This window comes from Neophocaena asiaeorientalis, unplaced genomic scaffold (genome assembly GCF_003031525.2).
Source record: "Neophocaena asiaeorientalis asiaeorientalis breed wild unplaced genomic scaffold, Neophocaena_asiaeorientalis_V1.1 scaffold681, whole genome shotgun sequence".
NCBI classification, from domain to species: domain Eukaryota; kingdom Metazoa; phylum Chordata; class Mammalia; order Artiodactyla; family Phocoenidae; genus Neophocaena; species Neophocaena asiaeorientalis.
Window position 1 is genome coordinate 2,192,823 of NW_020172271.1, and position 27,046 is coordinate 2,219,868.

The following is a 27,046-nucleotide window of genomic DNA, read 5'->3' on the forward strand; positions in this document are numbered from 1 at the left end:
CCCCATGAGGTGAGCACTGTTATTATGCTCGTTTACAGGCAAAGCTGGAAGGTAAAGGGTAAAGTCACTTGCCCAAGGTATTGTGGCTAGTAGCCAGTGAAGCTAATGACGTGGGCCACAGCCATCCCAGAAAATCAGTTCGGTTCAGCCTCAAGACACAACTTATGTGTCTGTTTCCCAAAGTGTGGGCTTGTTTAAAAAACAAACCAAGAAAAACTGGTTTAGGTGGTATATGATCCCTGTATGTATGTACCAGCATTTAATATTTATACATAAATAAGAACTGTCTCCTGTCCCCTTTTCAATTCTCTTTCAATCCTTTCTATTAAACGAAGTTTCAGTTTGGTGGCAGGAAGCCTTTAGCACATCTCTACCACTTGTTACACACTTCCTTGAGAGCCCACTGCGAAACGCTGTACCTAGCTAGAATTTAATAACATTCGCTGTTTAGTTTTCATTGCGGGGTTTTTCTAAAGGTACTTTCTAGTAAGTAGTAACCAGGAAGTAATACTGGTTTCCCATTTTCAATGATGAAATCATTTCCTTTTAAAATAATATTTCAATTTTTAAAATAGCTGATTGCCCCAAAGATTTTCAAACTAAATAAAAGTAGAGGCAGTGTTGCAATATGCTAAAAATATGGGAGGGGCACACACACACCGGAAGCCCCGGAAACTGGAGGTAAACCATCAGCAGGGTTGAGATGAGCTGGACCAATGGCTGAAAACAAGACTCCCCTGGTTCACCCTCTCCGAACAACTCTAAAAATGGCTGACTTTCCCCGTGCAGGATGTGTCAGGCTCACCACCGCTACCACCCCACCTGCTAATCCAAGAAGAAAAATGAGGAAGAGCTATGTACCAGACTGTAGGAAAGAAAAGTCAGGCCTCTCACAGGACCTTGCCTCTGACCTCCTCCTGTCATCCACAGGTAGGTAGTTGCACCCTTTCTTAGCCAGGGAGCTCTCTAGAACCCAGAGAGAGCCGGTAAGGCTAAAGCTCTAAGAGCCTACTATCCTTGAAGTTCAAGACCTCAAAACATCTGGGGGCCTTCAACCAATTAAAGAGTAGTGATTTAATGATCCCCAGGAGCAGAGCCCTGCCCTCCACTGAAAAGATAGTGGTTTTCAAGGATACTCACTGGAGAAATAGACTACCAACCGTGAAAGGATTAATGAGTGTAAGGAGAGGATAAGCTGTATTTTGCCCTAAATCTAATCTAAGATGATCCTGGTAGGATATAAAAAGGTGAAGTCTAAGTAAAGCGCCCCCTACAACTACCGAAAACATTAAGTGCACTTCTAGGAATCTATCTTAGGGAAATGCCGACACAAGAACACGAAGATGTATCAAAGAATGTTGATATATCAACAGGAAAGAGTGGATAAGCAAACACACCCAAACTATGGAATACTCCTCAAACATTAAAGAATGAGGTAGATGTATAATTATGATACAGATAGTTATGACAATTTAAAAAAGAAAGTTACAGGACTCATTACGACCTCATTTCTGTTTGTTTGAAAAGGGAGGGTGTACATGTCTGCATGAAAAAACTGTGGGAAGAACATTTACTTAAGGGAATGAGAATGAATGGTAGAAAACTCATAAGGAGGGCAGAGAGAGATTTTTGCATTTAACTTTACATACTTCTATACTGTTTGAAGTCTTAGGAACAAGCATGAAGTCGAAAATTTAAATACCAATAATTATGAAATTACTAACACTGGATGGCATTCACCTGAGCATGTGGAAGTATTTCAGGGATGAACTAGAAAACTGCTGGTCAAAAGAAGGAAAGGCCACCAAGGAACTGCAAACGTGACCCTTAATCATAAGGACCTCAAAGACTTGAGAATTACAAGAAAGTTTTATTTACAAATTAGACAAGCTAGTGGAATAGAAAGTAAAGACTGGGCTTCCCTGGTGGCACAGTGGTTAAGAATCCGCCTGCCAATGCAGGGGACACGGGTTCAAGCCCTGGTCTGGGAAGATCCCACATGCTGTGGAGAAACTAACCTGTGTGCCACAACTACTGAGCCTGTGTTCTAGAGCCCGCGAGCCACAACTACTGAGGCCGTGTACCACAACTACTGAAGCCTTTGTGCCTAGAGCCCGTGCTCTGCAACAAAAGCAGCCACGGTAATGAGAAGCCTGCGCACCGCAACGACGAGCAGCCCCTGCTCACCATAGCTAGAGAAAGCCCGCGCACAGCAACAAAGACCCAACGCAGCCAAAAATAAATAAATAAACTTTTTTTTAAAAAAAGTAAAGACTAGGGTTTCCCTGGTGGTGCAGTGGTTGAGAGTCCACCTGCCGATGCACACAGAGGTCATTGTCATCTTGGGTTTTACGGGTGTTGTTCTTGTTAAGAACGGAGCTTATAAACAAGAAACAGGATGGATATAAATAGAGAAACCAAAAAGCCCATATGTGTGGTTCTGCAGGATTCTAAGAGCAGAAAGTGAGGAGCAGAGAATCTTCATGTTTGTAGATGACACTAAAGACTTCCATAGTAATAACGTGCCAAGTTATGGGTGCCAAATTATAGGAAGATCTGGGGAATCTATGCAAATAGAAGGAGAAGTGGCAAATGAGTGTTAAAATGAGCATATGGCCTAAATCAGGCATATAAAACAACTCCTCAGCTGTCAGTTATGACCTAGGAATAGGCTCTCGGAGTCACTGTAAATGGACCCCTGAGGACGTCAGCCTAATATTGAGCTACAGATTAAAAGCAATGCAAAGTGTCCTGGGAGCCATCAAGACAAGGGCTAAAAAGAAAAAAAGAAGTTACTAACCCCTCTCGTATAAAATTCAGAGGCACTGGCCCCAAAAGCATACACTTCTTTTGTCATTTATGTCCTGCCCCTTCAACTACATACAGCACAGGAGTTAAACAAGATCAGTGGGTATCAAATGCCAGCCCCTGGATGAATCCCAAACGGACTCTTTCAGAATCACTTAGGAGTGGCTTTTTTAAAATACGTATTCCTGGGAATTCCCCGCTCATCTGGTAGTTAGGACTCCACGCTTCCACCGCAGGGAACTAAGATCTGCGTGGTGCGCGGCGCAGCGGGGGAAAAAAAGAATAAAATACGGATTCCCAAACCACACTTGCAGAGATTCTAATCCAGTGCCTCAGAACGGCCTTCTAGGTGGTCCTGATGCAACGACCTGTTTAGAAAATCACTGGCCTCCTTCTCTCTCTCTAAATCTACTCCCAGAAAGGATGGAAGAAAGCTTACAATAAAAAATAAACTGAAGAAACCATGGGAGGAACTACCAAGAATAGATTAAGATGATTCCTATACTAGCACATGAAATGGAAGTGGGAAAGATCTGCAAGACAATGAGAATGATCTAAAGGAAGAGGCTTTGGCCTCAGAGTGTGAAAACCAGAGCTCAGAACCCAACCAAGCCCCATGCTCCCGCCAGACTCCCACAAACAAGAGCAGGCTCAGAATAAACTCTCCCCATGAGTTACAGGTTCCCTGAGCGTCCTCTTCATCCCCACCCTTCGCAGGTCTAGACCTGCTGCCCCAGGAGAATGGCTGGGTGTTCGGAAGCAGAGGTGAGACTGCATAAATAAAACCCACTGGTACCATGTTCCTCTGGGTCCCAAGCAACCACTCCCACTAGCCTATCCCGACACCACCGCTGAAGCCAGGACTCTCCATGGCTCAATTCTATCCACCCTCCAGCCGCTCCAGTGTCTGATCACTTAGTCTGCTTCAAATTCTAACTCTGGTCTTCCACGCTAGAAAACCATAATTCGACTAATCTACCTTCTCAAAACAAAACAAAACAAAAAACAAGCAATGGGAACAGAAAATATGTCTCCTGCAGGATAAGCAGCAATTCAAAGTGAAGACTACCAGAAGGCATAAGACTTCTCAGCTTTGATTCATGCCTGAAAGACACGTGACATAGGGCTTCCTTCTTATACATTTGCAGCCTTTGGGGGCTGTAAGGAGCTTAGAGACGATGAGTCCAACCACTTCATTTAACAGAAAAGAAAAGAGCCTGAGAGGCAGACTACCTTACCCCACAGCACACAGCCGCAGAACGGCAGCATCTGGCCTAGAACCTGTGTCCCCTTAATCCCAGGTCCATGATTTCTCTCCTCTTCCAGGTTGCTTCCCAGGGACAATGTTAATGCACTGGATTTATTAACTTGAAGCACAGTTCCCCAAATCTCCTCAATTCCCCCTATTACACATGAGGTTGGTGTTACAAGACCATCCCGAGCAGGCTACTTCCCACATAAAGAGAACGCAAAGCACCTCAAACTGTGTTAAGGCATAAAGAGAGAGGAGATGGTGCCTTAAAGTCTCCGTCATAAGCATGTAAATGGAGAAAATGTGCCAAGCCCAGTTTATATCAGAGACTGAACATCTCAAAAATGACATCTGAAAGTGTCATCTACATTTTCATTAGGTTTATTTTCCCTGTAAGTTGCTTAACTTCCTAATTTTTAAAAAAGGCCAGCTGAAATCTCTGGGGGTTTTTTCCCTAAACATTAGAGCTAAGTGAGAAAAACGTGACGTTAATTTATCATATTGAGTCTCACTGAAAGTAAATGAATCCCCACAACACTCCATCTGCATCAAGTGTTCACAACCTGTGATTCTGCATCAGTTTCCGCTGTAAGAACAAAAAGCATACGTCAGTCTCCCCAGAGAGGAATTAGCAACAGAAACCGGGGCGGGGCAGTGGGGGGACCTGGGTGGGTGTCCATCTCCAAACAAGAAATAAGAGGAAAAGCTACCTAAGCCCAGAAAGAGTTGCATCCCTTTACTTCATTCCTTGTCCCTGATAAGGAAAAAAATTTCCTGCAATATTTAGCTATGCTCTCCCTTGAAAAAATGAAACAAAATAAATCCAAAGACCAGATTCCAAAGGATATCTACTGAACACCCTGCTAGAACCATACCTATCAGCTGGACTGCTAGCCCGTGCTGATAAGTAAGTTTCGCAACAGGCCTTAGAACCTTCTTACCGGGATTCAAAAACCTGGTCAACTTTCTCTTCTGAACTTACTGATGAAAACTAAAATGTTCACTTATTTCCCAAATTTCACTCCCCAAGTAAACTGGGGCATAGACGTGCCAAATCATTTGCCTCGTTATTACCAGCACTGAACACGACCCCACCTCAGGAGTCCCCACTCCTGTTAATGAGCCACACTGCTCATGAGCTCTTCTCTCCTGACCATTAGTTTGAGCTCCGAAGCATGCTACTTTGCTTTTCACCATCACTGTTACCTAAAGCTTGCTACGTTAAAAGTGTTGTCAGAGGCCAGAGCTACTACATTCCAGGCAGTAAAAAAATGATGTCAGGAGCATAAACACTGACAGGTTCTAGCTGCTATGTAACTCTTGCTAAGCCTGCTCTTGGCATTTATCTTCTCATCCAGGTCCCGTCCACTGAAAGGTGGGTACCTTGGGAATACACAGGATTGGTTGATAGGAAGTCAGAAAACCTTAGTCTTGGGACTTCCCTGGTGGTCCAGCGGTTAAGATTCTGCACTTCCAATGCAGGGGGCATTGCAGGGTTCCATCCCTGGTCAGGGAACTAGATCCCGCATGCCACAGCTAAAGATCCCACGTGTCACAACTAAAGATCCCACGTGCCACAACTAAGACCCAAATAAATAAATAAATCTTAAAAAAAAAAACCTTAGTCTTGGCCCTGTAAGAAACATGAATATGACCAAGAGCAAGTATTTTTTTATTCAATCTCTCATCAGTTATATTTATTCAGTAGACTTAATGTCTGCTACTGATCTCACCAGGATACCAGAACAACCATCACCTCTGCCTTTCCACCTTTTATCACCGTAAAACACATATATTAATAGCTCAGGTTAAACCCATGCCATTTATGTGAAACAATGAACTTGAAGAAACTGAAGAGCTACTATAAAAATTCTGAAAATAATCACCAATGGAGACCCGTAGGACCTTTGCACTTGCCGTTCCCTCTGCCGGGAACTCTTCCCCTATGGCTGGTTCTTTGATGTCCATCAGATCTCAGCTGAGGGAAGCCTTTCCTATCTAAAGGAGCCACCCCTCCCTTCCTCCCAACCACTCTGTCCCATTCCCCTACCGGAAATCACTATCTTATACTATCATCTTCTTGTTTACTTGTCGATTGTCTGTCTCCTCTAAGAACCCGTAAGGGCAGGAATCTGATTTACTTTTTTACCACTGTTTCTCTAATACCCAGACAGTGCTTGACACAGATGATCAATAAAATTCGTTCAGGAAAGGAAATATGATTGCTCATCATTCTGTATCATTAGTTAGTACATGGCAGCAGCCACTGTTAGCATGACTAGAGCCAGATGGACGCTTCCTTTTCACACAGGAAAAACGACAGAAAGCCTTTAAGACATAGCAAAAACTTAGTGCTCCTTTACTTACAATTTTGATTGAAAGCTACCATGCTCACATGCTGGGAAGTGGGCAATTTTAAGACCAGAGGGAAAAGCCTTCCATCCTATTCCACCCACTTCTTTGCAAATGGCCCTACTAAAATATTGTTATTCGGCTACCTTGTCCCTTTGAACAGTAGAATAAGAGTGTTTTAAGTAGCTTAGCAAAGGTGCTTTTCTTTCACAGTCTGCATGAGCTAAGTGCACATAGGAAGGAACAGATTAATAGACTACTACTCTATCCCCACTACACTCTGGAAAGACACATACTTCTTAGCTCAGAAATGTAGGAAACACTTAGCTATAATGATCTAAATTATAGGCAGCATTTCCTACAAGCTGTACACTGGAGAAATTTCCACTAAGCTACTCACCAGGAAGCCTACATCCCGCTTCACAACAACCTGGCAGCACAATTCCTGTCAAAGGAGGAAATTGTGGCCATCTCCTCCTTTAGGTGTCCCAAGGCTTAGGCATCCAGTGGGAATCTTGGTTCTTAGCATAAAACCAAAGACTGGCAGAGGGATCCTTTTCCCCTTTCAAATGGGGCAGGGTGAAATGGGAATTGAGATTTGGCCTTCCACACCATAAGCAGGATAAGATATGCTGCTTCCATGGCTGCTTCTGATAAGCACAGAAGATTCAAGAACTGCGGTGGCTTTATCCTGCTACGTGCTCCTGCTTGAAAAGACATGCAGACATAAGATAGGAGGGTTAGAGTGAAGACTTCGAAAAGGGCTCTATCCCCAAGACAGAAGTAAATGGGGACAGCAAAACCAGCGAAAATAGCCATCTCTTAAGTAGCTGCTAAGTGGGGTGACTGAATTTTATACTCTACCCCAAGACTTCTCCCAACCTCTATTTAACATGTGCTGACAATATTCTGATGCAGCTAAAGAAAGTCTAGTAATTACTCAAGAAACCCAGAGATAGAATCCTCTAGGGTTTTGAGAAAACATCTGATTTGACAGAGACATTTACTTTCCCAGGTCCTATTCTGTCTGCCCACACAATTGCCAGTCTTATCCCAACTCAAAAAATATACAAATCCACCTTCGGTTTTTCCATCATTCTCACTGCCTTCTCAGTAACAGAAGGGCCCCACAACGCTTGTGTCAACTTACTGCCGACTTCCTCCTTCAACACATTCCAGAACCAGCTCTGTCCCTTGGCTCCCACTCTCAATAGCAGACGCAGGCTCTACCGTCATTTAAAAAAAACTGGGCAAATGCAAAAATTTTTTACAACTTCATTCTCAGCTCTTTCTTCTTCAACCTTAAAAGAAGGAATGCAGGACTTGCTAGGACGGCAAGGCAGAGACCAGAAGAAACTTGCACTTGCCACGGCCTTTCCATGGTTCTTTGGCCAAAAAAGAGGAAGGGTGAGTACTCCTCTTCACTGCAGCAAACCTCAACCCCAGACCTTCAGACCTTCAGCTCAGCCTGAGTCCAGACAAATCTCAGCCTGAAAGGCCCGCCTCTGGTTTGTCAGTTTCTGCCCCTCAACCCAAAGGCAAGCAAAGCAGTGGCCACTATTTTCCTATTCATCAAACTATTTCCTCCTCACTTTCCTCTGTCACAGAGCCCCATCTTCCCTTGCAGTTCTTACGAAGTGGTTCCTGGTACCACTGGAAACGATTACTCTCCAGGAAAATACAACTTTGCTTAGCAGAAGAACTTCACACAGAGCAATTGGCCAGGGGTCGATTTTTCATTCCAGAAAGGCTTTGAAGCCTGGCACAATTCTGCCTGTCGCTCTGCAGTTCACCCAGCTTCCCTCACCTAATCCCTGCCTGGAACTCACCCACCCACCCCTTGCAGCTTGGTCACAGAAAAACAGCAGTATAGGTGACCCTACCACGCAATCTTCAAAGCCTCCATCCAACCCTAACGTGTCTTCCACACCACACTCCTTTGCACCTAAGGACCATAAGCACCAAATAAAGTCACTTAGCACAACAGCAGCTCCCGGACAAGACAGGAGTAACGTCTAATCTTTCCTTCGCTCAAATACAGTCAGCTTCACTTTCCTGCAATTGTGCGGCCATGCATCACCCGCCCTGCCCTCTGCTAACGACATGCCCTGGAGTCGGAGGCACTGTACAATGATGCTCAAGAACCTGTGCTTTAGCAGACAGGCCTGGGTTCAAGTCCCAGCTCTGCCTCTCATTACCAATTAAAAAGTACCTGTCCTGGGGTAAACTACTCTTTCTAAACCTCAGATTACATACCGGTAAAATGTAGCCAATGATCCTATCTACTTGTTAGGTATTATAAATGAGATAATACAAACAGAATACTCAGCTCAAGACATGAGCCTTAATAAACAAGTGATTGTTGATATTCAGTATCCTCGGGAGTAATCTGTGGGCAGACATCATCACCCCATAGAATCCAGATGTCCTGGAAACCTCCAGCATTTGTAGAAGCAAAAGTGTGTTCAGCTTCCTTCCACTCCCACCCCACAAATAAGGGGGGCCTTTAAGAAAAATTCAAGCCTTAGCAAAGGAAAAAACTCAGAAAGATTCACTCAGTGCTGCCAATTCCACTACCAGACCGCCAAGCACTGCTCTGTTCCTATGGTGAAGGGAAAGATCAGTGCAAATGAAAAAGCTAATTTAAGAGGAGCCACTTCAGGATAATCCTTTCATAGGTCAAGTCAGTATTTCAAAGAGGTGAAAATATGTGGGCCTTGGAAATTCCCTTCTCTTTCAGTTCCTGATAAATTCTGACTCTCCGTTTATGTATAAATAAACAGGAAAGCAATATTGAAAATCCTAAGAATCTCAGCTGGAGGCAGAATATCGCCTAAGAAATGAATACATAAGCATCAGTGGGAAAAAAAAGTCTTGAAATCTAATTCATACACACAAGCTGAAGAATACTTTAATCCTGTGAAAGACAGTAAACCACTGCAGAGCTTTGGGACAAAATCTCATAAAGAATATTTCCTGACGGAAAAGTCAGAATTGCAGTCTGAAATGCAATCTGGAAGTCTGCGGTCATCACAACCAGAAATTCTAGTAACAACCAAGAAGTGTCAGGTTCCAATATTAGGGAGTGTTGGGGGGAGGCCAATAGAGGGGACAACTGATAAAGAGAATTTATACTACAAAATTATCATGGAGCCGGGGGTAAATATTTTTTAATGACACTTGCAGGGTTTAAATTCACCATTCAAAGATGTAGGAAGGGGATATATAATCAGGCAGAATCTACGGTGTTACAGCAGTGGACTGGGAATCAGAACACTTGGACTCTGGTCCTGGCTCCAATCCAAACCACCAGGTGACCTTAGGCAAGTCACTTGCCCTCTTCAAACTAGTCTCATCTGTAGTGAGGGAACAATAATGATCGCTAAGATTCCTACCGGCCTAACATCTTAAGAGTCAAAAAGAGGAGGAGCACAAATATGAGGAGCTCTCAGGACTACAGACTTGACACAAGAGGTGGAGGGAAAAGGACGGGAAATGAGGGCCAGAGCGCGAGAAAACTTGGCGTAAGTAACTGAGCGTCGGTGAAAATATAAAAGCTTCAAGAAGACCAAGTACTCCAAGAGTTCCATGGAAGAGCGGACGTCAGGATCTTGAAAAACTGCAAACTACTCAGCATATGCCAAAACGGACAGAGGACAAGATACCAACAAATTATCCCCCTTAACCAATCACTAATCTATCTGTCCTGGTAAACAGCCAGGAGACTGAGTGCCGCGATCACGGAAATCACTGTGACCCCCTAATGCCACGGTGTCCAGGAGGCAAGACACCCAGGGGAGTCCGTATCGGCTTGCGTCTAGGGAGGGGATTCCGAGAACGGGTGAAAAGTGAGGAAAGGGGCAGAGGAAAGAGGATCTGGGAGACCATGCAAGCTGGCGGGAGTGGAAGGAGCCAGCGCCAGACTCCCGCACGGTGGTGGCCTGTGGGATCGGTGTCCCGGTCCCCGCTCTCACCATCTTGACGATGCCCCGCTGCACGGTGGGGACCGCGGGTCCCCCGGAGGAGCCGCCGCTCTGCGCGGAGGAGGCCATGTGTAGCAATGGAAAACCAGCGAGTAAGACGGTAGGCCGGCTTGGAGGTGTCAGTGTGGGTGTCGGTGTTGGTGAGAGGCCGCCGCGGAGAGAAGCAGGCGGGCGACCGGCTGTGGGCGATGGACGGGACCGACGCGCCGGGCGCTCACAGGAGCAGCAGCAGGACTGCCAGCGAAAGAGACGCGATCTCCGCCGCCGCTACACGTTCTACTCGCCGCGCAAGCGTGCCAGAGAGCCACTGCTCTCCGGCCAATTAGAGCCCAGAGCCCGCCGGACCCCAAGCCAATAGACACCCTGCTCGCGGAACCCCGCCCCTTGCTCCCCAAACCTGTGGAGAACTTCAGGAAGCGCTGAAAGAGCTGATTTGCGGTGATGGGCTAAGTCTGGGGCGGGACTTCCGGGGCAGCGGTAGAAGGTAGTGTCGGGAGGTGTAGTGGAAAGGAAAGGACACGTCAGCATCTGGCCGCGGGGCGCGGTGGGCCATGGGAGCCCCAAGGGCGGAGTCAGCCTCGCCCTCCGGCTTGGCCCCGCCCATTACGCCCAGCCCCGCGGGCCCCTGGGGAGCCCACGTGGAAGCCAGTTTTCCGGGAGGGCGCACCAGGGTTGGGGAGAGCGGACTGGGACCCCGAGCCAACGAGGCCGAATCCTAGAGGGATCTCAGTACTGGTGCACACCGACTTCCGACATTTTACCTCAGCTGAAAGTGTGGGAAGAACTTGGAAGAGTCTGAACGCCGTGAAACCTACCAATGTTGGCCTTGACACAGAACGTGGCCGCGCGCCCTTCCTGTAGTCGGGAGTGTATCTCGCTCGCATTTGTGTCTTCGGTGACTAGCACTTGTTAGGCACTCGATTAATGCTTTTTGGTGGAAAGAATAAATCTCTCTTACGGGGTGATATGTCTTGTGCGCCAGTGAAGTTGCTGAGAACCTTGCTAACACTCTCTCCGTTGACGCAGGGTGAAGAGCCACGCCTCCTCCAGCCGCCCGACCCCATCCCTTCACCTAGCCCTAGTCTCTCTTTCGAGTAAAGTGATGGCGGGGTAGGGAGGCGCAGAGCAAAGACATATAAATGTTTACGTGAATGTTGAGAGGCAACTAATATTCGTCGAGTGCCCACTATGAGGAGCCAAGGATCTTACTTTCATGCCATTTAATCTTAATCTTGAAACTTGGTCCTACGCTGAGGACACTGTTTCCCCTGTAGCTCTTTTGAGAAGAGGTTATTCTCCCACGCTTCACCTTTCCCAGAGGCAAGTTTTGGGGTGAGCATCTTCCAAGATGCCTAGTGCCCCTTCCATACCATTAATTTGCCATCCTCTTCAAAAAAAAAAAAGTCTCTGTGGTGGCTCATCCCACCTGATTATAGTACTCTCCTCCTCACTGGGGTTGTCTTCTCTGCCCCAAATGCCACTTTGTCATTCACTGAAATTGACACCTGGTGCACACTCTTCTCCACCCAGTGATCCTGAGCGACTTTAACCTTTATGTGCCTGACTTATCCAATACCCTGGCGTTGACCTCATCTTTAGTGAACTTGACCTCAGCACCCGTTCAGCTACCCTCTTTAGGACAGATGAAGCATTACAACTGCTCCATAGCTGAAACTGTAAACTCAAACACCCCATTCTCTGATCATAATTGCTGTCCTTTCTCCCTTCTCACTAAGTTACTTCTTATACCTTGTATTAGTTATCTGTTGCTGTATAACAATTTACCCCAAAACTTAAGTATTAAAGCAATGAGCATTTATTATCTCACAGTTTTTGTCAGGAATCTAGGCAGGTCTTAGCTTCAAGTTCCCTCACAAGGCTGGAATCAAGCCTGGAATCAATGGGAGCTTTGGTCTCATCTGAAGGTCCCATCTGACTAAGGGAGGATCTGCATTTAAGATCGCTCAGGCAGTCATTGGCAGGATTCAGGACCTCAGTTCCCTGCTATGTGGGTCTCCCCGTAGGGCACACAGCATGGTAACTGGTTTGCATCAGAGCAAGTGAGTGAGAGAGCGAGAGGGCAAGCACGAGTCTTTTTGAACCTAATCTCAGAAGTAACATCCCAGGACTTCCCTGGTGGTGCAGTCATTAAGAATCCACCTGCCAATGCAGGGGACACAGGTTCTAGCCCTGGTCTGGGAAGATCCCACGTGTTGCAGAGGAACGAAGCCCATGCGCCACAACTACTGAGCCAGCTCTCTAGAGCCCACGAGCCACAACTACTGAAGCCCACGCGCCACAACTACTGAAGCCCGTACGCCTAGAGCCCATGCTCCGCAACAAGAGAAGCCACCGCAGTGACAAGCCCCCGCACCAATATGAAGAGTAGCCCCCGCTTGAATCTCCACTGGCCGCAACTTACAGCAACAAAGACCCAACGCAGCCAAAAAAAAAAAAACAGTAACATCCCATCACTTGCCATATTCTACTGGTGCAGCCCACACTCAAAGGGAGGAGATTACACAGGGGCATGAATACCAGTAGGTAGGATCACTGGGGATCATCTTAGAGGCTACCTATCACACACTGTTCTTTAAGTAGAATTCAAAGTCCCTGAACCTCTCTGTCCTCTTTTCTACTTTCTCCTGGTCCTTTAGACTCCATTATTTTTGCCCTTCTCCTTCCAGTATCCTTATCTCTAATCCGCATTTGTCTTCCACTGGACTCAACTGTCAAAACTGCAACTCTAGATCTCTCTGCCTTCTCCAAACCTACCACTTAGCTAGAGCAAACACTCAGAGATGCAGGTCATTGCCACACTAACAATTCACAGGCCCTCACACATTGCCTGGAATTTCTTCTCTTTCCTCAATCACTTTGGTCTCCAACTCCATTAGGTCTGGTGTGTCGTTGTTTAATTAAGACTATATTTTTAGAGCAGTTTTAGTTTCACAGCAAAACTGAGAGGAGGGTACAGAGATTTCTCCATATATTCCCTGCCCCCGCACAGGCATAGCCTCCCTCATTATCAACATCCCATGGTCCGTTTGTTACAGTTGATGAACCTATATTGACACGTCATAATCACTCAAAGTCCATAGTTTACATTAGGGGTCACTCTTGATGTTGTACATTCTATGGGTTTAGACAAATGCATAATGGACATATATCCATCAATATAGTATCACACAGTATTTTCCCTGCCCTAAAAATCCCTGGGTCTGTTTTACAACTGATGGGAACATACTTTATAATAAAGGGAGCTCTACCTAATGCACTGTGTTAACCTAAATGGAAGGGAAGTCCAAAAGGGAGAGGATATCTGTATGTGTATGGCTGATTCATTTTGTTGTGCAGTGGAGGCTAACACAACATTGGAAAGCAACCATACTCCAATAAAAATTAATTTTAAAAAAATCCCTGGGTCTGTTTTAAACCTTCTCTGTTTTCCTCTTAACCCTGACTCCACTCTCTCCCACACTCTCCAATAGTGTAAAGCCTCCTACTTTGGAGGGATAATAAAAACCATCAAGAACTCCCTCCATATAAAGACTCAGACGTAGAGAATGGACTTGAGGGCACGGGGAGGCTGGGATGAAGTGAGAGAGTGGCATGGACTTATATACACTACCAAATGTAAAATAGATAGCTAGAGCGAAGCAGCTGCATCGCATGGGGACATCAGCTCAGTGCTTTGTGACCATCTAGAGGGGTGGGATAGGGAGGGTGGGAAGGAGAGGCAAGAGGGAGGCGATATGGGGATATACGTATGCGTATAGCTGATTCACTTTGTTATACGTCAGAAACTAACACACCATTGTAAAGCAATTATACTCCAATAAAGATGTTAAAAAAAAAAGAACTCCCTCCATTTCCCACCACAAAAGCTAAAAACTTATCTTCCTTCTCATTCTTCTCCTTTTCTCCCTTGTTACAAAGAAAAAACTTCCTACTGCTTAGGCTAAACTCTCCGTCTATGTCGTGGATCCACCCCCTCCACCTTCTCAAGGGCGCTCAGATAATTCCCTCTCCTGTTTCATAGCCTCTCAGTTTATCCTGGATTCTTCTCATTAATATTTAAATACTCTCAAATGTCTTGCATAGTAAAAATAAATTAACTAAATTCACCTTTACTCCACATCCCTCTCCAGATAGCTCTCCTCCCTTCAAAGGCAAACCCTCTTGGTGAAATTCTTTGTGTTTGTTGCCTCTACATCCTCACCCTGCATTCAGTCCTCAGCTCCCTGCACTCTGACTATTGCTCTTATCAACTTACTGAAACTGTTCTCTCCCAGGTCACTCATGAGTGACCTTCTTGTGACTACATTCAATGGACACTTTTCACATTGGGCAGTCACTTAGCTGAGCTCTCCATAGCATTTGACATCGTACTCCTTGAAATGTCTCTTTCCTTCCCATGTTTCTTATATTCCTCCCATCTATCTCCATTGTAAATGACTCTCCTCTTGCCTACCCCTTAATATTGATGTTCCCCTGGGTTCTTCTCAAAGTAGTATCTTCTTTTCTAGTGCAAAACATTCTTCCCGAGACATCTAATCCATTCTCATGGCTGCATGCTAATGATTCCCAAATAGATAACTCCTGTTAAAATAACTCCCTTGCGCTCCAGACCCATATGTACAATGATACTCTGGATATCTGCCCGTGGCTGTCACCTTGGGAATTCAAATTCACCATGTCTTACAAGGAGCTCATTATCTTTCCTCCCTAGTCTCCTCTTCCCTAGTATGTGTCTCAGCCCAAATAATGAGATGAAAAGCTACCCAGTTACAAGCCAGAAATCTGGAGATCGTCTGTGACTCCTCTCTCTACCTCATTCCTTAATTCTTAGTCAATCTCAGAAATCTGTTAGATCTACAGCAGTGCGGTGTAGCACATAAGCCCGACATGGAGCAAGACCGCCTGGGTTCACATCCCAACAGGATATAACCTTGAGCAGGCTGTGTGGTATCTCTGTTCCATGGATTCCTCCTCTGTAAAATAAAGATGATAATAGGACTTACCTCCTAGGGTTGTTCTGGTCTTGAGGATTGTATGCGTTAGTATATGCTAAACACATAGAACACTGCCTGGATATATGTGTTAAATTTGCTGTGATTATTATTAAGTATCTCCTGTTGCTTAAGCCTGACATATTTTCACCAGGGTCGCTGCACTAGGCTTATAATAGAGCTCCCTGACATCAGGGAGCTTCCTTTACCTACACCCCACCCATTCTTCCTACTACAGCCTAAGTGATATTTCTAAAATGCAGATCTGATCAGGTCTTTCTACGCCCTAAGCCCCTCCCGTGATTTCTCTACACCAGCTCTTCTCTCACAGCTCTACCCTTCCACAGTGTGCCCAGGCCAAGTGAACTTGGTTTTGGCCATTCAAGACCATACTCCTTGGCCTCCAGGGCTTTGTGCCTACTTTTCTGTCTGCCTGGAGCACTCTTTCCATCCCTCTTTCCTCCTCCCTGCCCTGACTCACTTCCCCTGTTTCCCCATCCTTCAACTCCCCACTTAGAAATCAGAATGTCTCCCCTGGAAGACATTGGGAAGAATGCCTTTCCTCAGGGTAGGATTGTTTTGTTTTTTCTCCTACTCTTGGTCTGTTAGAGCACTTATGAGATTGTAGTATCATTGTCTCTTTCCCTTTGAAAATGTCATCAGACTGTATCTAATTTCCTTACAGTGGAATTCTGAGGCCATGCCTGGCACAGACAGCTGCTCAGTATATATCTGTGAACAAGTGAATGACAGGGACTTCCCTGGTGGTCCAATGGTTAAGACTCCGCGCTTCCACTGCAGACAGCACAGACTTTGATCCCTGGTCGGCGAACTAGGATCCTGCAGGCTGTTCGGCACAGCCAAATAAAATACAACAAAATAAATGAATGACAGAAAAGTAATATCATATTCATTTCACCTGTAAGGAACTATAGATTCAAGTAGGATGTTTGTTGAAGGTCACACAGCTAGAGGATTAGTAGAGAAGGGATTTGACACTAGTTCTTGTGACTCTAAAACTCATGTTCACTCTGCCATTAGTAATGGAAGGAGACTTAGAAAACCTTAAAGGTGACTCCTGTGTGGTGGAGAACATGAACACATACCGCCCCCCCACACACACAATCTAGAGATGGACAAGATTCATTTAAACAAACAAACAAACACCCTATTTTCTGTACTCCTTTGAGAGTAAATCTAGGAAATATATCCCCAGTAGTAATAATGGCCAAAGTATATTGAGCACTAAATACTAAACAGACTCTATGCAGAATGCTTTTCCCTACATTACATAATTTAATCCTTAGAACAATGCTATGAAATAATCAGTCTCTTTCCACAATGGAGGACATTAATGCTTTGAAAAGGTGAGCAACCAACTGTAAGTCAATTGGTAATAAGGGATGGAGTCAAGGTGTGAACGCAGAAATTTCTGACCATAGTCTACTCTCAACCATTTAACTACCCTGCTTCTAGGGTGGCCAGACATGCCCCCTCAACCTCGATCTGCACCTGTAGAACCCAGAGGCTTCAGTGAAAGAGTTTTCAACTCTCCAGTGAGCTTCCTTTGAGTAAACGGGAGGAAATTCAGCACTAGACTAACTACCTGCTTCCATTCTTTTTGTTTTGCTTTGTTTTGTTTTTTGTGCTGTACGCGGGCCTCTCACTGCTGTGGCCTCTCCCATTGCGGAGCACAGCCTCCGGACGCACAGGCTCAGCGGCCATGGCTCACGGGCCCAGCCGCTCCGCTGCATGTGGGATCTTCCCAGACCAGGGCACGAACCCGTGTCCCCTGCATGGGCAGATGGACTCTCAACCACTGTGCCACCAGAGAAGCCCCCTGCTTCCATTCTTCCAAGCCCCTCTCCGACTTCAACCCACCCTCCTTACTGTCAATTTGCTGTTCTTTCTGAGATGCACATTTCAATCACACAGACTCCCTCCTTACCATTATAGTGGCTCCCCTTCTGCTTCAGACAGAGTTTCAACTGCTTAGCATAGCACAGGAGGCCCTCGCCTTCCGGCTCAGACTTCCTCTTCCTCCTCCTTCACCTCCTCTTCTTCCTTCTCCTTCTTTTTAAACTTTGTTACAGACTGAACTGTGTTCCCCAAAATTCATAAGTTGAAGCCCAAACCCCCATGTGACTGTATTTGGAGATAGGGCCTTTATGGAGGTAATTAAGGTTAAAAGAGTGGTTTCCTAATCCAATAGGATTGGTGCCCTTATAAGAATAGGAAGAGGAAACAGCTCTCTCTCCGTCTCTCCCTCCCCCCGCCCTCCCCGCCTGCAGGTGTACAGAGGAAAGGCCATGTGAAGACACAGCAAGAAGGTGGTTGTCTGCAAGCCAGAACGAGAGATCTCGCCAGAAATCAACCCTGGCACCTTGATCTTGGACTTCTAGCCTCTAGAACTGTGAGAAAATAGGTTTCTGTTTCTCGAGTCATCCTGTCTGGTATCTTGCTATGACAGTCTGAGTTAATACAACGTTTTACTGTACTATGCTTATCTAAAAGAAAAGTCTCATATGGGACTTCCCTCGTAGTCCAGTGGGTAAGACTCTGTCCTCCCAATGCAGGGGACCCGGGTTCGATCCCTGTTCGGGGAACTAGATCTGGCATGCATGCCACAACGAAGATCCCACGTGCCGCAACTAAGACCCAGCACAGCCAAAATAAATAAATAAATAAATAATATTTTAAAAAATAATAAAAGAAAAGCATCATAAACCCAAGTTGTCTAGATCAGCCCTGTCCAAAAGAACTTTCTGCAGTGATGGAAACATTCTATATATGCTCTGTCCAACACAGTAGGCAATAGCCACATGTGGTCAATGAGCACTTGAAATGTGGCTAGTGCAACTGAGGAACTGAATTTTTAATGTTATTTAATTAAAATTAATTTAAATTAAGTTTAAGTAGCCACCTGAGGCTAGTGACTGATGTATTTAATCACCAGTCTAGGTGATCAAACTTAAATCTCGCTGTCATATCTGATACCAGAATCTTCTATGTTGGTTTTTTTTAATTTTATTTATTTATTTATTTTTGGCTGCGTTGGGTCTTCGTTGCTGCACGCGGGCTTTCTCTAGTTGCGGTGAGCAGGGGCTACTCTTCGTTGCGATGCGCGGGCTTCTCATTGTCGTGGCTTCTCTTGTTGTGGAGCACAGGCTCTAGGCACGCAGTTGTGGCACGTGGGCTCAGTAGTTGTGGCTCGCGGGCTCTAGAGCTCAGGCTCAGTAGTTGTGGTGCATGGGCTTAGTTGCTCTGCAGTGTGTGGGATCTTCCCTGGCCAGGGCTCAAACCCATGTCCCTTGCATTGGCAGGCAGATTCTTAACCACCGTGCCACCAGGGAAGCCCTATGTTGGTTTTTATTTTTATTTTTTTAACATCTTTATTGGAGTATAATTGCTTTACAATGGTGTGTTAGTTTCTGCTGTATAACAAAGTGAATCAGCTATACATATACATATATCCCCATATCTTCACCCTCTTGCGTCTCCCTCTCACCCTCCCTATCCCACCCTTCTAGGTGGTCACAGAGCACAGAGCTGATCTCCCTCTGCTATGCAGCTGCTTCCCACTAGCTACCTATTTTACATTTGGTAGTGTATATATGTCCATGCCACTCTCTCACTTCGTCCCAGCTTACTCTTCCCCCTCCCTGTGTCTTCAAATCCATTCTCTACGTCTGTGTCTTTATTCCTGTCCTGCCCCTAGGTTCATTAGAACCACTTTTTTGTTTTTTAGATTCCATATATACATAAAGTCTCTGGAGCTCCCTCATGCTCTAGTGGTTAGGATTCAGTGCTTTCACTGCCGTGCCCAGGTTCAATCCTGGTTGGGGAACTGAGATCCCACAAACAGTGTGGCACGGCCAAAAAACAAAAAAAAGAGTCTCCTTCCCAATATGTATAAAGCTTTTGAGCTATTTCCCTCTGCCTGGAGTTCTGTGCCTGCAACAGAAACAAGATAGACAACATCTCTGCCTCCTGGAAGCTTACATTTTATTTTTTTAATTAACTAATTTATTTTGGGGGAAGCTTACATTTTAATATCAGAAACTCAGGATGAGATCATTATGATGGCTGAACTTTAAATTTGGATTAGAGGTACTTGCAACCAAGGCAAAAATAAAAAAAAACACTTTAGGTTATATAATTATCACTGTGTAATCAAAGGAAGTATATTATTTTATGGGAAAAAACAAACTTTTCCCTTAACATTGAATTCTAGAAGGTTGTCATTACATGACTCTTTATCTAAAGAGCAATGAGTAATATGATAGCAATGTTTGCAGTGGAGTTTTATGAGATGAAGAAATGTGGCTTTTTCTTATTAAAAGGTCACAGAAAACTTAAAGGAATACTATTGGATAGTAACTCAGTGAAAGGTTCTGTGGTAGAAAAGAGGAAGCATTATAAAGAAAAAAATCTGCCCTGAAAAAGGGGGTCACAATAGCTATTTCTTGGGAATTTTCTGTGGTCCAGTGGTTAGGGCTCGGCGCTGTCACTGCCGAGGGCCCGGGTTCAATCCCTGGTCGGGGAACTAAGATCCTTCAAGCCACGCAGGGCAGCCAAAAAAACCCACTAAGGGGAAATACCTAATTATTTCCTCCCAGGTACAGATAGTCAACCAAAACAGTTAAGAAAGGGAAAACAAGACCCTCTAAGATATTCTAAATAGGTCAAGTATAGAGAATAATATTTAGGTATTCCCTAGCCCATACCATTTTGGTGAGGGAAGTCATACAGAGAGACTCTAAAATTGGAATCCATAAACTTGACATGATCCTGACCCTTTATTAAACCCTCCTGATATCGGTGTACTTTGGTTCAGGGTGTATAGAGAACAATCTGGAATATTCTAAAATTGTTTCCGCCTTTTGACCTGGCAATTCCACTTTTGGAAATCTCAAGGGAAAAAATGTCCTGGGGCAGAGTGGGAGGAGTCCAAAGCAAGTATTAAGTCAAAGGGGTTGAGAGGAAGTGCTCTATAATGTGTTTGCCAAGGTATGAATTGTTTGTGGAGCCTATACTTTGTGAATCTTACAAGTTACATAACCTAAGTCTCAGTTTCCTCGGCAGTAAAAATGGGAATAAAAGTCACGCCTGTCTCATTAGGTTGCTGTGAGATTATGAATGAAAAGTTCTATTTACAGTGCCTAGGATCTAGGGAGTTCTTAATAAGGTGAGTGATAACAATGATGATCTAGAGAATTTGAAGTTACTCATAGCCCCAAAGATATCAAAATAGCTAAGAAAACTTATGATATGTAAACAATGAAATACTAGGTAGCTTTAAAAAATGACATGTATGTAAACTATCTTTATAGTTTTGCATGTTGATTTTAACAAGGTAAGAAGACATGTATAACTTAAAAAGAACCCAACAGAATTTTTAGAGATGGAGACAGAGTTTAATGTTCTGTTGGTTTGCTGGGTATCATTTCTAAAGTTCAGAGTGAATTCTTTTTCAAATAAACTTAGTTTTCAGTGCCAGAAGATTAACTTCTTACCCTTTTTCTTGTGAAATACAAGACACAAGAAAGTGCTCCAAACAAAAATGTACACCTTAATGATTTATCACAAAGTGAACACTAATGTAATTACCACCTAAGTCAAGAAGATGAATGGCCAGCATTCCCAGAAACTGCCCTTTTAATTGCTGCTCTTCCTAAGCCTGTATCTTAAAACACTATAATTTTGCTTGTGTTTTTTAAAATTTATAACTGAAATTAAACAATATGTATTCCTTCATGTGGTTTCTTTTGCTCAGCGTTATGTTCGTGAAATTCATCCACATTATTACATATAGCTGTTGTTTGTCATCTTCATTGTTGTATAGTATTTCATAATAATGACTATACCACGTTAGGTTTATCCATTCTCCTGTTGATGGATAGTTGGCTTGTGGCAGATTGTGTTTTCCAAAGATGGCCACAGAAATCTCTCTCAACACACATGCTGTTTTTATAAAGTGACCTCAACATTCCTCCCATTAAAAGGTGGCATCTATGTCCCCTCCCCTTGAAGGCCTTTGCTCTGCCTTAACCAACAGAGTGCAGCAGAGGTGACTTCTAAGTCACTTCATAAAGTATGCCTTGCACTTCCACCTTGTTCTTTGGGGATGCTTGCACTTGCCACCAAGCTGGGTGAAAGCCCAAGCTACACCATGGAGAGGCTGCATTCAGGTGTGCTGGTCAACTGCTCCAGCTGAGTTCCTGGCCAACAGCTGGCGTCAACAGCCAGTGGTTGCGTAGTGGTTAGGAATCTGGGCTCTCACTGCTGTGGCCTGGGTTCAACCCCTGGTCGGGGAACTGAGATCCCACAAGCCCGCAGCCAAAATATATACACATATTCTGTTCCCTGGTGGCCTAGTGGTTAGGATTCTGGGCTTTCACTACCGTAGCCGGGGTTCAATCCCTGGTCGGGAAACTGAGATCCTGCAAGCCGTGTGGCGCAGCCAAAAAAAAAAAAAATCCAGAAGCGTGCATATATTTGCGTCTTCCATGCTATTTTGGGAATTCTCTGGTGGTACAGCTGTATGAGGAAGAAGGCTTTAGATGATTTCAGCCCCTCACCACTGAGCCACAGCCTTTGAGTCTCCCCACAGAAGTCACCGACATTGCAGAGCTGAGACAAGCAATCCCCTCCAGGCCCTTTCTGAACTTCTGACCCACAGAATCCGCAAGCATAACAAAATAAGAAACGCATGTTCATGAATGTTTATTTATAGTAGCTGAAAGCTGGATACAATCCTGTTCCTGGCACTATTGCTATAAAATATATATATATTATGCGTTTCAAACTTAGCGCATAAAACCACGAACATGCGTTTCTTTGGGGAATATATAGGGGTCATAGGTTATGAATATCTTTAACTTTGGTAGATAATGCCAAACTTTTTTCAAAGTGGGTGTGCCAATTCAGACTGTCTCCAGCAGTACACGAGAGTTCTAATTATTCCATATCCTCACCAGCATTTGATATTATCAGTCTTTTTTTTTTTAATTTATCATTCATTTACTTGGCTGCGTTGGATCTAAGTTGCTGCGTGGGAGCTTTCTCTAGTTGCAGCAAGTGGGGGAGCGGGGGCTCCTCTTCATTGCTGTGTGCGGGGTTTCTCATGGCGGTGGCCTCTCTTGTTGCAGAGCACAGGCTCTAGGCACGCGGGCTTCAGTAGTTATGGCACAGGGGCTCAGTAGTTGTGGCTCGTGGGCTCTAGAGCACAGGCTCAGTAGCTGTGGCACACTGGCTTTAGTTGCTCTGCAGCATGTGGGATCTTCCTGAACCAGGGCTCGAACCCGTGTCCCCTGCATTGTCAGGCGGATTCTTAACCACTGCGCCACCAGGGAGGTCCTTATCAGTCTTTTTTAATTCCAAACAGTTTGGTCGAGGGGCAGTAGTATTCTCATTATGGCCTTAATTTGCATTTGCCTGATTTCTAATGAGGCTAAGCATTTTTAAATATGTATAACTGGTATTTGGTCATAAAGGTATTCTCCTCTGTTATCTTCTAGGAGCTTTGTTATTTTGCCTTTCACATTAATAGCAACAATTCCTGGAGGTACTGTGACATCATTTCGTTTTTCTGCCGTCAAGTCATCTTTTGGGATTGTAGTCATTTCAATGTTATCCTGATCCAAAATGAGAGGCTCTAACCCTGGAACATTCTCCTGCTCCCAGAACTTAGAAAGTCTTCATTGCAAACCAAACGATAAAGTCAAAATCCTGAGGCCCTAGAAGAGTAAAACACTTTATTCTTCAAGCAGTCTAATCCCACCAACTCATTTGGGACCAAGCTCTACAGAGGAGTACCCCGCTCGCTCTGTGCTCCCCATCACACACCTCGCCTCCAAACCAAGTGCTTGAAGCCATGGCTCTCCCCCTTTCTCACTATGCTGCCAAACAAGCATAAGTGTCCCCACTCCCATCTGGCCCCTGTGGCCAGGACAAGGTCATTAAGGGGAACGTCTCTCCGGAACTCTGGATTCCCAGATTTAGGGGCCAACATGAGGATGTCAGCACATTTTAACTGTGACTTTAGACCTTTGGAGCTTGGTGTTTGAATTCCCCTGGAAGGATTAGGATGGCTTCTCTTCCTGGGAGTTACTACCCATGGAATTGCAAGGCAGTTAGATTTCCAACCTGCTCTTCTCTAAGATGTGAGACCAAGTTCTTCCTAGCCATGACAGACAAATGGGAAGGTCAGTCCAGTTACCCTAAGGCTTACTGCTATACAGATTCCACTAAGCATTCATTTCCCTTCTCCTTGTTTATTCTATTTGTCCCACCCACCTTCCTTCTTGCTTCTGACTTCTCCACATTCCTAAATGAATTTGTCTCTTCCCCAAAACTAAAAATAAACCCATTATAATTAAACACCCTTGGCCTAGCCAAGAGGCCCTGAACACACCAAGGTGAGAGATAAAGCACAGAGCCATTTGGGATGGCAGCTCCGTGGACAGAGGGCATTGGAGTTCAGCTAAGTTCCTTATATCTTCCCCTGAAATTGCTTCCCTCTCATGGGGGCAAATGAAAATACAAGACTCTACTAAAATCTATAAGGGCTGCAAAGTGCAGCCAGGGGGAAGTTGGGCTGGAAATCAGAGAGACACAGAACTGAGTATTCTCCTGGTGTGCAGCCTGCCGATGTGAAGGAAATTGTGGAGACGGGTGTGCAGACCCTTGCGATTGGCTGAGGGATGAGTGAGGCCTTGAAGGTACCCCATCAACTCTGGAGTACCTCGGGAAAGAAGGCACTGATGTGCGGGCCCTCCAGGCAGATCAGGCAGTGAAGGAGGATAATGCCTTGGTTACCCAAGGTGCCAGGGTGGGAGGGGTCTTCCATTCCACCTGCTGATGGAAACTTAAGAGGATAAATCAGGAATTCCCTGGCAGTCCAGTGATAAGGACTCGACACTTTCACTGCAGTGGCCTGGGTTCAATCCCTGGTTGGGGAACTAAGATCCCACAAGCCATGGGGCACGGCCAAAAAAAAAAGAGAGAGAGAGAGAGAGAGAGAGAGAGAGAGAGAGAGAGAATAAATCACTAAGCAATGAAAAAACAAAACAAAACAAAAAAACCCAACCCATCCTTAATACGAAAATTCCACCCCATGCATTATTTTCCTTAAGACTTTCAACCTCTGTCTCACGTCAGCATAAAAACGCTTTAGGGCCAGGAAATGCAAAGGAGCAAAAAGGAGTCAGAACGTGGTGGGAGCATAGTAAATGCTTACAGAAAAGGGTTGTAGCTGGTTAGGAAGTAGGTGGTACTCATGAAGTTTTCCCCAACAAGGCAGCCTCACAGAGGCCCTGGCACCCCTAGCCTCCTTAGGGAGGGCATTTCTGAGGGTTCATACGTACCCCACAGTGGGTACTGGCTGTATAACGCTAGGGGGGAGCCGAGAAGTTCAGCTCTAATCACTCATCCGGGTGATAGTGATGCAGCTGCTCTGCAGGACTGGGTCCCACCAGCCCTGTCTACTGGCCACCATACACAGAGTGCACCCTGGAAAGACAGCACATTGCTTCTCTTAGGGGACAGCACGATTGACAGTTATACCTTTCTAGCCTCCAGGCCAGAATTCATCTGGGTGAGAACGAACGAATAGGCGTGAGCCCCACGAGATCATAAACCAACAGCCCAGAAAAGCAGCCGAAGTCTCTTTCTCATTTGAGTTTTTGCTTAGTCTGTATTTATTTATTTATTAATTTTTTTTCCCCTCAGCCTGGTTTTATCGCACATCACTTCAGTATGCCTGCATAGCCATGTGTTCATCATTTTGGCAACTAAGAAGCCCCATTTTGCCTTCTATTGGTGCTTAAGTAAATTATAAACACTACCTTTTGCTCAGTCTCTACAACAGGCCAGGCATGGTACTAGATTTTGTATATACTATCATATGATCTCATGAAATTGCTATAATAATCCCCCATGGGAGAAATGTTGTTTCCACTGTAAAGGAAATAAAACTGAGGCTCAGGAGGACAGGATTCCAACCCAGGTCTGTGTGACCCCTAAGTTCAAGCTCTTGGTCCTTCCGTCAATCTATCCATGAGGCATGGTTTTGGAAGCCTCTTAGAGGCCATCCCACCTCATACAAAGGCTGAGGTCGCTGTCAAAGACATCCTTTCAGTAACATTTAATAACATTCACCTTATCTACCCATTTTTTTCCTTATCTCACAAGGTCTTCTGCCCACCCAGCTTTTATTTTCCCCATCAAATGATTCTTGTTTTTTCAGTCCTAGAAACAAAATGCTGGGCTAGATGAGTCATTGTTTCAAGCCACTGTGACGATTTTCTGCGTTCCTCCTACAGAAACTGTTATCTAGTACCTTGGGTAATTTTTTTCTCTTTTATCCAACTTGATTGTCCTTTGTCTCCCAAGAAAATTTCTGTTCCTACAAAGTAGCTATTAGAGGGAGTCTCCTCTAAGCTCCTAGGGTTAAGACAGAGCTGAATATATCTGAGAAGGTTTGGAAGTCCTGAAAATGATTATTAAAGAGGGGATTTGCTTTAATAGTCCCTGCTGGTCCCAGCCTCACCCCCATTTCCAGGGCCTTTGCCCCCTCATAGGGATTCCTCCCTCCCAGGTTCTAGGTAGCCAAACACTGCCCTCTGGCTGCCCAGTGGAGGCCTTATTGGCAGGCTAGGCCCAGTAGTTGGCCCTCACCTCCTTCTCCACCCAGCTCACATATTCTGGATGTCATAGGACGGTCAAGTTGTTTGCAGGAAGCAGCCAGATAACTTCAGGGCTTGTTTATCAATGGACCGTGGACAGCTCCTGATCGTCTCCTTAACTTAGGGCCTAGAATTTCCAGGGAGAGACAGGATAAACCTGAGAGGAAATCTAAAGACATTGACAAGAACATGACAATCAGCACACAGTGATGGTGGCCCCATGGAGTGGTCCCCAAACAAGAACTTGCGGTGAGAGTATGAGGAGAAATGGCACCTTGGCGAGAGCCAGCAGGATTATTGTCTTGCTGGGCATTTGCTCTGCGGTCCCCACCAAGGGTAAGAACTCATTTTTGGGATCAGACAGGACAGGGTAGAGCAGAAGATGCTCCCTTCTTGGGATATGTCTTGGAGGGGCATGATTCTCTCTCTCCAAATCTCAGTGCTGAGAGGTTACCATGGGAAAGGTGCTAATTAAAACAATGGGATCATTCCCGTTATGGGTTGAATTGTGTCCCTGAAAAATTCATATGATGAAGTTCTCACCCCCAGTACCTTATAATGTGACCATATTTGGAGATGGGGTCATTGTAGATGTAATCAATTAAAATCAGAGGTCATACTAGAGTAAGGTGGGCCCCTAATTCAATGACTAGTGTCCTCGTGAAAAGAATGCCTTTTTTGAAAACACACACAGAGGAAGGACGTCATGTGAACATTGGAGCCATAAGCCAATGAACTACCAGAAACTAGGAGAAAGACCTGGAACAGATCCTTCCCTAGAGCCTCCAGAGGGAGCATGGCCCTGCTGACATTTTGATGTCAGACTTCTGCCTCCAGAACTGTGAGACAATAAATGTCTATCGTTTAAGCCACCCAGTTTGTAGTATTTTGTTACAGCCGCTGTAGCGAATTAATACATCTCCCTATGACAAAAAGAAGCAGGTAAACTAG

The 27,046-nt window shown here is 45.0% G+C and overlaps 1 protein-coding gene and 1 pseudogene across 1 annotated transcript in view; one reads left to right on the forward strand and one right to left on the reverse strand.

Moving 5' to 3' along the window:
• The window catches only part of SND1 (staphylococcal nuclease and tudor domain containing 1), a 413,476-nt gene extending 402,759 nt beyond the window's left edge, over positions 1-10,717 (reverse strand). Inside the window, exon 1 of the mRNA XM_024762838.1 lies at positions 10,387-10,717. Coding sequence (XP_024618606.1) covers positions 10,387-10,464 — 78 coding nt within the window. The 5' untranslated portion in view covers positions 10,465-10,717. The remainder of the gene's footprint in view (positions 1-10,386) is intronic.
• Positions 10,463-24,270, forward strand: LOC112411774 (mth938 domain-containing protein pseudogene; annotated as a pseudogene).
• The last annotated feature ends 2,776 nt before the right edge of the window (positions 24,271-27,046 follow it).